Source organism: Trichoderma aggressivum, assembly GCF_033847375.1.
Source record: "Trichoderma aggressivum f. europaeum strain CBS 100526 chromosome Unknown scaffold_015, whole genome shotgun sequence".
NCBI classification, from domain to species: domain Eukaryota; kingdom Fungi; phylum Ascomycota; class Sordariomycetes; order Hypocreales; family Hypocreaceae; genus Trichoderma; species Trichoderma aggressivum.
Genome location: NW_026946381.1, coordinates 704,202 through 715,563, shown reverse-complemented (window position 1 = coordinate 715,563; position 11,362 = coordinate 704,202). Strand labels below are relative to the sequence as shown.

At 52.9% G+C, this 11,362-nt stretch overlaps 3 protein-coding genes across 3 annotated transcripts; 1 reads left to right on the top strand and 2 right to left on the bottom strand.

The window, feature by feature from the left end:
- Positions 1–1,679: 1,679 nt before the first annotated feature.
- Positions 1,680–4,647, bottom strand: Triagg1_4819 (uncharacterized protein; the record flags this gene model as incomplete). Its single annotated transcript, XM_062899265.1, has 2 exons — positions 1,680–2,780; positions 2,833–4,647. 2 exons carry the CDS (start codon positions 4,645–4,647, stop codon positions 1,680–1,682), a joined length of 2,916 nt encoding a protein of 971 aa, XP_062756399.1.
- A 347-nt stretch (positions 4,648–4,994) lies between these two features.
- On the top strand, positions 4,995–6,368 carry Triagg1_4818 (uncharacterized protein; the record flags this gene model as incomplete). The annotated part of the gene is made up of 3 exons (XM_062899263.1): positions 4,995–5,791; positions 6,047–6,180; positions 6,223–6,368. The coding sequence occupies 3 exons, from the start codon at positions 4,995–4,997 to the stop codon at positions 6,366–6,368; spliced, it is 1,077 nt and encodes a 358-aa protein (XP_062756398.1).
- Positions 6,369–7,405: 1,037 nt separating this feature from the next.
- On the bottom strand, positions 7,406–7,723 carry Triagg1_4817 (uncharacterized protein; the record flags this gene model as incomplete). Its single annotated transcript, XM_062899262.1, has 1 exon — positions 7,406–7,723. The coding sequence occupies one exon, from the start codon at positions 7,721–7,723 to the stop codon at positions 7,406–7,408; it is 318 nt and encodes a 105-aa protein (XP_062756397.1).
- Positions 7,724–11,362: the final 3,639 nt, after the last annotated feature.

Genomic DNA, 11,362 nt, shown 5'->3' with positions numbered 1-11,362 from the left:
ATCCATCTGATATCAACCACCAGATTCGCATGAATACCTAGCTTCACTTGCCAATCCCATCCTCAACAGCAAAAAAATAATAAAAAATCAACTCCATCTACGCTTTTCTTCTTCTCCGGTACTGCTACAACCAGCCAATCCTTCGTCGTACCCGTTACCTCCCCAGAAACAAAAAAAAAAAAACAGCGGGGGTGTTAATATGAGACGCCCACCGACTGATTGGCAATCACCTTCCATTCCTTTCCACGCCAGTCATCCCAGCAATTCTTCAGCAAGCCAGTTTCAGAGGCCACCCGATTACTGATGATTGTTGTATCAAACACTAGAGCACGCTCGTATATACCAATTGAAAACTACCACTCGCCCCTATCATCATAGATGCGTAATGCGTACCTGTACCTGTACTCGATACAACATAGGTACTTGTTCCATCAATGTCGTGCCTCAAAAAGACCCCAGTTCTATTAATAGCACCGCCCCTTCCGAACCACACAACCTCGCTCACATCTCCAAGAATACATGTAGATGTATTTACCGAGCAGACTTGAACAAAGAAGCAAAAAAACAAGGGGTCAAGCCAAATTCAAATTCACAAGACATGCACCAGCAGTATCTGGAAATAATGTACCTCATCCCTCATTCCCAACCAAAACAATGTATGCGCACCTCGCCGCGCGCGCTTACACAAAATTGCTGCCTACTACGGAGTATCTGATATCAAATCCCACACACGACATACGACATATAACCCCTGCCAGAAAGCATCGCCATCCCGCGTCCTCCGGACCGAAATCCCCATCTCACTCGATTTGATACACCGTCACCAAACCCTCATTCTCATCCCAAATGCCCATCTTCATCCTTCCCCAGATCTCCCCCCCGTGCGCAAGACAGAGAGACATGCATATGCACGTCTTGTCTCGGGCCATCATTACACGTACACGTACAGTATACGTGTACTCGCAGTTCAGTACTAGGTAGCATGTAGGTAAGTATGTAGGTACTACTCGTATGTATGCACGCACGCGCCATGTCTGTCATCGACGCTTGGCGCCCCCCCCGGCTTTGTTTTACATGCATCTCATCCCTGGAGCTCGTGTCTCGCCATGCAAGTCATGTCCCACATCTACATCACCAAGTATCATCTCACCTCACCGTACGAGTACAGCAGAGCAGACAAAAGACACGTCTACATCATTAAGCATCACTTTACCGTACAGCAGAGCAATCAAACGAGTTGAAATAAATACCTAGTAAGAAAAAGACATTGGCTTTTATGTATAGTCCCTTCCCCGGTACCAAATTGTGCCAAGGCAAAAAAGACAAAAATGCATGGTCAAGTCACGGGGATACACATGTCGACCCTTTCCATCAAGCAATATATACCTATACACTTAATACTCCGTAGTGTCGTGTTCGTTTACCAAAAAATGCCATAGCCATCGTGTTCCATTCGACATTTACGCTTCCTGTTGCTCCGCGTAAATTGCGTGTGCTCTTTCATCAAAAAAATTAATTCCAATCCAACGCCGTCCCTTGCTGTGCCCGCTCGTCTTTTGCTGTGCTCCTGCCAATGCCTTGATTCCTCCTGATCATCGTCAGGTGTACGTACCATCTTGCAACCCCTCGACGGGATGCAGTCTAACTAATTATCGAAATAAATAAAAAACAAAATTGTATCATGAGAGCTGGTAGCTCTCGCTGCGAGGTCTTCTGCCGGCACTGGCGGCGGCGCCTCGGTCATGCAACCGGTGAACCCATTCCAACACCGTCTCGTAGCACAACACATACTGTCGTAGGCTCTGGACCATGCTAAGTCTCTGCTCGCGGAAGTCCTCTACCGTCTTTTGGATCAAATCAACCGAATCGTCTCGTACCCAGGGCCCGTCGACGGATGAGTGCCCCTGGCCTGCACCTTCAAGCCTTGGCTCGTGATCCGTGTTGAATTTGAAGCCCATTTCGTGATCCGTGTCGAATTTGAAGCCCATTTCGTGATCCGTGTTGAACCTGAAGCCCATCTCCCTGTTGGTCATGGGGGAGATGGCCTCGTCAAAGTCCACCATTTGCGTGTCTTCCTCTGGCTCCCGAGCGAGAGGGTGCCCGCCCGGCAGCTTGGCCAGCCGCTGGCGCTTCATCATATCAATCACACTGTCGACAGTGCAAAACGCTCCCGTCCTGCCGCATCCAGCCGAGCAGTGAACCAGCATGGGACGGCTTGCGCTGTCGGCTTCTGGCTCGTCGTACCAGGCAATCGGCGCAATGTCATTGGCAATCTTGCTGGATCCCATAATCGAGGCCGTCTCGACCGGGAGAGCCGCACGCTGCATGACGTTGGCGAGCTCTACCAAGGCAAGAAGGTGAGACGGCTGGGCCGGCGTCCCAAAGTCGGGCCAGGACGAGAAGTGGAGATGAGTAATCTCTCTGATGGGAGCAAAGGGGTGAGAGGAGTGAGTGAGAGCAAACTTGCGAATGGTGACAAAGGTCGGTTCAGATTGCTCTTGGAGGGGAGTGGGCTTTCCCGTGGCCGTCTCCAAGGTGGTAGTCGTGTTAGCCCGCTTTCGGCCGGCCTCGCTCGATGATGCGTGGCTGGTTTGCGTGGTGGCAGAGCGATGCTTGTCGAGATCAAGTGATGCCTTCTTCTCGGAGAGCTGCTTCAGCTTGATGGGCCCGTATTCGCGATCCTTCCAATACGTATGACACTTTAGTTGGCCTCCCTCAGATTCGGCCGTCAACATGACAATGACACGCACATCCTGTTCCCAGATAACAGACCAGAAATCCTAAAAGCAAAGTTAGCAAATGAGGCATCCATTTGTACACCATTCATCTCACCTCAAAGGTAGCGGGCAGGGGGCCCTGGCTCGCAATATATTTCTTGTTGCTCCTCGACGCAGTGAGATGGCTGGCATTGATGTAGTCACAAGCCCCTAGTGGTTTGTCCTGAAGCTTGACACGCGCATGCTCAAAGGGGAGAATGTCCTTGTAGCGGTTCTTGCCGCCCTTCTCAACACCCGAGAGCTGCACCCGGCCGTTCATGGCTGGATTGTGGGCGGGGTTTCCCTCGTTGAACGCGGCATACGCATTCTGCATACGAGTCTTCTCTTCCATCTCAATCCGCAAAAAGAAGTCCGACACGCGTTTGCCGTGGTCTTGCGGGGCTGCCGCATCGCGAAGCCACAGAGGAAGCGCGTCCGACTCGAGCCCGTGAGGCCAAGCCACGTCCATCTGGCCGACGCCATCTGCCAAGTCCATGTTCTGCCTGATGTTGGAGAAGAACGGGTTCATGGACGTTGGCAGGCTGACGCCACCAATGACGGGGGCAAGGCCTCTCATGGCACCTGGGAAAGCACCGCCGCCGGGGTTGACGGGCGTGGCCGAGGTCTTATCGACAAAGCTGGGGAACAGGCTTTGGAACTGTTGGAAGCCACCTCGGAGAATGGCAGTCTCTCCGAGGTATTTCTCATTTGTAAACTTCTTAATCATGTTCTGGGCCGCAACGGTGTCACGCGCATCCGACGAGTGGGAGTCGTAAACAATGATCCTTTCTACATCCTTCCAGGTGGCAAACTTGTCTCCTGCCGAGCCGTCTTGGAAAGTCTGCTGCAGCTTTTCGGTGTTGTAAGTGTTACGCTTCAGGAGAGTGGTGGGGATGCACAGGTTGAGAGCTCCCTTGATTCGGGACGCGGCGTAGTTTGTTGAAGACCGTATGTCCAACAGCAAAATATCGTCCTCGTCCTCGGCCTCAAGTAGGTCCTTGAGAGTTTCCGCAGTGATCAATGATGGTTGCCCGGGCTCCAGCTTAATGGGCATTGTCGCAGCTCTCGTCAGGGGCGTCAATGGTAGACTGGGTGAAGGAGGCTGGGGCCGATGCTCCGTCATGGTGAGTTGGGTGTTTGTGTTCTCAGATCGAGCCAGCGTCGTCTGAGACTGCATGGGGTCCATTGGCATCGGGGACTCGAATCTCGGGAGGTTAGAGAGCTGCATGGGAAACAGCGAAGCTTCGGAATTGCGCTTCGAGTCGGACGATACATATGCAGAGTCATGGAGGCTATCCTGGTCTACATCCATCCGACTTGATGGGCGGTCTCTTGGCATGCTTAGGCGAGGAAAGGAGTTCTCCGAGCCCGTGTCGCTCGCATGAGTATGCGCCCTAGGCACTCGTGGGCGTGAGAGGGCGGGGTTGGATGTGGGCTGGACGTAATGTGAAGTTGGCAGGGCAAAGGACCTGCCACCCCTGTTTATATCAATCTGTCTCCTGAAGGCCTCAAAGTCGGGGTTGGTGGCTTCGATGGGCCTGGGCAGGGCGGCCGCAAAGGACTTGACTGACGACGAGGCCGGACTCCAGTTGTTGCCCAGGCCGGAAGAATCTCGAGGGTCGTGGGATGAATCGACAACGAGTCCAAAGTAGTTGGGACTCGGTGGCCTCATGTCGGGCCGCAACGGAGACAGCTTGGGAGGATGGCTCTGGCCGACGGAATGGGAGGCGCGGGGAGAGGAGGCGGGAGTCGTCGACATGCCAGTCTTGCCGGTGCGAGAGGACTGCGAGAGGGAGTGGGAGTGAGAGGTGACGGGAGCTGGCGATGGCATCGTGTGAGCCCTGACGGTGTAGTGGACAGGCGTCCGGTCGCCAGCCCGAGAGTCGTGCATGGCCTGAGCCTGTTCAAGAGGGGGTGTCGATAACATTTAGATGCGTGCTCATCAGCAATTCCCAAGGCCCATAACTAGGAAGGGTTCTGTGAGAGTTCCCGACGACCAACAATGCTGTGTGGCCGGTGGTGGTGATGCCGAGGGGTGATACAGTATAAATGCAGCTCTGGCGGGCTTGGGGGATCCGCAAATGATCGACCAGAACAAGCCCGTGAAGCTTATGCTTCTTTGACGCGTCCCAGCAAAAGGCCGGAGTGGAATCGGGTGGATGAGGAGAGAGTGGTATCAAGTAATCGAGATTCTGGGCCGCGCTCTTCAAGTCGGAACGAGGTGGCAAGAGTACCGAAATGATGTGGCGTTGGTGTGTCTATGACAATGTGCCCACGGCCGACCCGGCTGAGCAAGGATGGGAATGCAGTGGTAATGACGACTCTGACAGCTGGACAGCCTGCCAACTGGGATTCTGTATGTATGTGTATGCAGCGCAGCAGTGCAATGCGGAGACGGAGCTGGCACAAACACAAACAGCAGGGCTGGATATATGCTATGCTGGATGTTGTAAGGGAAAGGGGGGAAACAGACGAGTAAATGGCGTAGATGGCACCCGGCACGGAGGCGAAAAGGAACGGACAGAAGCGAAGACCCGGGTCGAGAACGGGAACCAAGGTGAGGGTGAAACCAAAGAAGCCAAGCAGCCAGAAGGAACCCGATTCGATTCGACCGGGAGTTCAGTTGAGGCTGCCGTAGGTTCTCTTGGGGGGGTGAGGAGATTGTGGGATGAAGGGGCAAAGTTGCCGGTGCTCTCGTGTTGCAAAATGTTCTGCTTCTGCTTGCGGGATGGGGCCCAACGTGGTGAGGATGCCACCCCCGGACGACCTTTTTTCTGCTCTTCTCTTTTTTTTCTCGGTCCCGTCCAGATTAGCGCGCAGAGCCAGAAGGGGGGTGTGCGAGTGAGATGGAGCGCTGGGGGGGAAAGGGAGAAGAGACAGACAAAGATCAAATGGCACAAGACGACCGGAGCTTTGGAGGAGAAGAAGAGCTGGGAAGGTGTGGGAGGGGGAACAGGGGCCCTGCAGAAATGGCGAAAGTACTGCAAGGTACCGGGCTGGGGGAGAGTACCACCACCACCTGAGAACACAGCGCGGTTAGGGGCCGGGACAGCGCCCAAACGGTGCATCGGCAGAGGTACTGGTGCGGGCGAGTTTACCTTGTCCCGGGCGCAATGTACTTGGACGTCTTTTTTTTTTTTTTTTTTGGCTTTTCTGCTTTTTTGCTTTTCTCATTTCCTCTTTTAAACAAGAACAAGGCGAGACAATGTCCACACGATTACCTATGACGAAGCCTGAATGTGACTACTCGAATGGTGATACTAGGTACTGGCATCCTATTGCAAGATCAGGCAATGGCCTTCCCCCCGGATCCAACCCATCGAGGACTACGACTCCGGGCGCCAGATTGAGGAGAGGGAGCTGAAGGGTCTTTGCGGGCCTACACAAGAACAAGGCGTGGCAACATCAATGCCTGTCCGTACATGTACGAGTCCATATCAAATAGCTTACAACGCTACCTGTACAGCACAGCACAGCACAGCACAGCGCTGGTCGGACAGAGAAGCAGCAGGTACTTGGCGGTACCTCGAGCAGCCCACGATGACGGCGGCCCGGGGGCTGGATGATGAGGTCGCTGGTGATCGCGTGCGGAAGGGATCGGCGCTGGCATGACAAGCATGGAGCAGGAGAAAGGGTCTGGATCTGGTCCATTTGCAAAGCACAGCACAGCAAACCGGTTTGTTTACTCAGGATCTGCCAGAATGTGCGGCATGTCATGTACTCCGTATCGTCTGCCCTCCGTACTGTACTGTACGCTGGGTCCCCGTCTCTCTCGCCGTAACGCCCCCATCACAGTTCGTCGACGCCGTTTGATTTTGCCAGCGGACCCTCGACTGCCACGGCCGTCTCTGCCAGCACAGCTGCTGCAACGGCCTCGTCGCAAGGGCGTCACAGGCGTCTTGGTTACGAATTGCCCCCTGCGCAGTCGGCTCTGAGGCTGGCGGGAAGGGAAAAAAAAAAAGAGGCGTTGGGTCAACAGCTGTTTTGGCCATGGCTGACAATAATGATGGGCCGCCCAAAGGGGAGTTTAGCTGGGCAGGAGTTGGGAAGAACAGCATGGCAGATTCCAACGCAACGCTCTGGCGTCACGCAACAATGGAATTTGGGGCTGACCGACTTGTGAGATGAATGACGATTGTGATTAACTTTGGCACTAACGGGGAACCGTTCGCGTTGCATTAAGCTGCTTGCTAGCATGGTGGGAAGCAATATTTGCAAAATTGATGGCTCCCTGATGCTAGCTTGCACGACTATTTTCTGGTCTGGAGAGTCATGCAATGGATGTATCTAATCATGGATCTGGTTCATTCCTCTGGGTTTGGCGGGTTCAATTGCCTTGGTGGAATCTCTCGCCTCCATCGGGCAAAGCTTCAACAACGACGTGATCTCTCTCTTTTACAACCTTCTTTCTTCAACACATGTTCAAAGCAAGCCGGCCTACACCAATGCCCAAAGACAGCAATAAAGACGCCGCACTCTAGTTGACAAGTCACGCAGAAATGCAGCAACGAAGCCAGACATTCGGAAGAAACGCTGCAGCCACCGTCTTCTTCTTGTCGCATGGCCTCTCGACGCCGCCGGCCCCACCACATCGTCATTGCGGCGCCAAGGGCCAAGGGTCCCCGCTAACAGATGGACCCTCTACCGTACTAGCAGCGCCACAGACTCGCTGCTGGGAAAAAGACAAGCGCTACAGTCCCCCGTAAACCCTCAAGGCCCCCCCCCCCCGTAAGGCCCCCGTAGCGGCCCCTCACAGGCGCGCCAGGGCCAACCAGAGCGCGGGTGGCGCTGCCGCAGGACGTCACCGTGCCCCTTTGCGTCTTGGTCGGTCGAGTCCAGACTTTGGGAGCCCCAAAAGAAAAAGCGGCTCCGCGATGCTCCGTGTCGCCGTGATCCTTGTCTGCTTTGTACTTGCAGTTGTACTTGCAGTTGTACTTGTACTCGTACCGCCGGGCAATGCCGCCCATGTTCTGTCTGCTCTGCTATTTTGTTGCTCTTCATCAATGCGGGTGGTTGTACTCCGTATTTATTTATTTATTTATTTATTTATTTATTTATTTATTTATTTATTTATTTATTTATTTATTTATTTATTTATTTATTTATTTATTTATTTATATATTCTTGTGATATGTATAATGAGACAGGCATCTTATACTACACCTGTACCAAAGAGGGGGGGATTACATGTAGAATAGGTACACATCAACGTTGACCTCTGCAGCGATTGGTATTCATCGTCAGTGTCTGCCGCACTGTGCATCTTGCCCATACTGTACAGTCCAAGTACATCGGCGCACCCCTTCCGCTCCCCTCTCCACCACACCACCGCCATGTACGAGTACCTGTAGGACACGAACACACGGCGTCTTATCCTTTCTCCAGCTGCAGCGCCGAGCTGGGCGGTTTTTTGATTGTTTGCTTGGCTGCTTGGCCCGGGCATCCACCAGCGGGTGCCTGCCGGCCAAAGCTTGATTCTCACCATGCAATTGCCGGTTCAACAGCGACCGGATTGCATCAGCAAAAACAACATTGGAAAGTCTAGAACCCGGCGACGTGGAACGTTCCGCGCGGCTGCACAGTGCCGCGGACTGTATTACCGAATTACATGTCACTTGCCCAGGGCCGCCAAGGCGAGCGGTCCAGCTGAGATTTGGGAAAAGAGATTGAACATTTGGAAAAAAAAAAACGGGGGGAGCGAGAAAAGGGCAGCTTCTTGTCGCAGCGCGGGAGCAATGACGTAGCCGGCTCAAAACGGCATAACGGCTGTAAGCAGTGTTTCTGTCCGCCTTCCTAATGCATGACTGTGACTGTACAGTACGTACATGTCGCAGACGATGAATCACGAAATCCTTGACAAAAGAGCCCCAATCGTCCATGTATCCAAGATGGGGATACCGACGCCGACGGTGCAGATTGATTTTCGCAGCCACGGCAACGGTTCACGAGAAATAGAAAAGTGATGGACAGGCACCGTACCCAACTATGCATTATCCTCGCAGACTACACTCGACCGGCCCGCACTGGACCTGTGACTAGAGCTGCCCATCCAACCCATATCACAAGGATCAAATTCCTATGTTATTCCATACAGACACACACTCTGTGTTCTAGAGCCGCGACCACACACACACACACACACACACCATTGATCCCTCCCTTTCAAGATTTCACATTCGAGTGCTGTAGATCGTGCGGAGTCCTCGGACCAGCACCCAGTCAAACGTGGTGTTTCGGCATCAAAACTGAACAACAACAGCTCAGCCGTCCGCGGTCCAGACTCGCCCACGCTCGCAGTGGTGTTTCCCCGGCATGGAAGCGTGGCAGCCCGTCATTCTCACACCGGTTGCAGCTCGACGATCAACTGGTCTGGTCCTCCCTGACCGGAATCTGTAACAGCACGTCCCCTGTCTGTCCGTTGGGGCCCCATCCATCTGCCATCCATCCATCAGCTCCCCCCCAAGCGGGTTGCTTCGATAGGGCTTGCAAGCCCAAATCGCCATGGCCACGAACAGCTGCTTGCATCACGGCATCCCCTACCGAAGGCCTCCTACATACATGTACTCGTACATAGTTTCACAGCAGTCGAAAGGGAAAAAAAAGTCTCCGGGCTACCGCCTGCTCTACCTTGGTAGTCGGCAGTACTCGTACGTGGACCCTGAAAGAACCACGGCAAACTGGTAGGTATAGGTAAGGTAGTAAGCAGCCAACGATGTACAACAATGGAGCAGCCAGTTGTGCTAGCTCTACAGGTACTCCATAACACCTCACCACAACGGACCTGATGAGCCCATCAATACGATTGGAACCCCCAGCACGCATTGCTCTCTTCGCTGTCTAATAACGGAAAGCCGGATCCGTGGCCCGTCCGTCTCTAAACAAAGATCAAGGGACGCAACACGCCCCGTACTAACGAAAAAGCTGGTACTCGAAGAAGAAAAAAAGGGTATTCCGAGGGGTGATGCCGTGATGGGCTCTCTCTTCTTCTTTTTCCCCCATCCATCGGCCTGCTAGACACTTTCCTTGCTTCAGCCTGGCCCGATTTCCGAGTCACGCAATCTCTGTCGGGTCACGCAATCTCAGAAACACCAGGCCCTTTTTCCCTTTCTCCACCAAACGTCTCGTGAGGAGTTTTCTTGCGTCCTTGTGCGTCAAAAAGCAGGGAATCTCCTTTGCAGGATTCCAAAAGTGCGGGAAAGAGGTTCTAGGCCCTATTCTCAAATCGCATTCCCTCTATTCACTTGATTTTTTCCATCTTGTCTTGCGTCGGTTGTAAGCGGTAGGACTCGGCGCCTTTCGTATGCTGACTGAGCGGCCGAGTCCCAGCTGAGGCATTATCACAGATCATTTTTCGACTACTACCACTTCCGCCTAAGCTACATCCTGCAGTAACATGCATCTTATTCCCGAGCGTAGAGTTGCCCTGCGTGTTGATTGGCCGAGGGAATCCAATCGGTTGGCCTTGATCATCATGCTTACGACGGAGTCAAAAGTCGAGGGCCATAAACCACATCGTCTTCCCGCCCTTGACTAACAACAAGCATCCACGTATCCCGCTAGGCAAAGTGCGCATGGAGCTGAGGAACTAACGCGCTGACGATTTCCGGAATCCCATCTGCCGTGACCGAGGCGTTTCAGTTCTTTCGTTTCGAGCAACTTGATCCTGTCAAGATAGCCCAAAGACGTGCTGGGCAAGGGTTTTTTGCTTTGTGCTTTGTGATGGGTTTCGTCTGGCCGTCGTCTCGGGTTTGAAGCGCTTGTGAGCCATGTCACAGGTTCCTCAGCCCCAGAGGAACGGTGGAGAAGAAGAGATTCACGTCTCCAGAAACCAGACAAGTGGAGTGGTTTCGGGTCATGATGGCCCGAGATGGTAAACTTGTTGCATCTGCCCATTGCCATTTCTCTTGAGGCGTAGAAACGTCATTCCCAACCATCCATAACACCGTCTCAGCTATTAATAGGCATCGTAAAGTATCAACAAGTCGGGGGTGAAAGACGCAGTCACATTTGCAGATGAGCAAGTCCCACGATAAACGCCCATCGACTTACACCTTTGCACCTGTGGCATTGGTCAAACCATGACTTGTACACCCACTTGATATGCTTGCCATATTGCGATCTACAACACAGATTAGCAATGCCAAGCAATGTCTAGAACATGTTAACAAACAAGTGATTTCCGAGCAGCGCGGATCGGACCGAGTCTTTATTTCTATTTCTGTTCCGCAGTGTGGCTGCGTTGACACGATACTGAGCCAACCAAGCGAAACCGGCCTTGTCCATATGTGCATCCTCTTTCGCCAGCAACGCATCACATCAAATAGCTTCTCTTCAACCCCATCCATGGCCTAACTAATTGTCACCGCGTAAATGGTTTGAAATCAATCAGAATTTGATCCTTTACAAATATCCCTCTCCAGACCAATTAGCCAAATAATCCCACCCCAATAATCCAAAAACCGCTTCTCTTTCCCACCTCCCCGTTATGCCGTCAAAACCCGACAAAGGCGCGCCCTTTCACCCAAAAACCACAACCCAACAATTCACCTAACAAGACAGACAAACTACCAACACTCTTGTGGATAAAAAAAACTCAAGTCCTTATC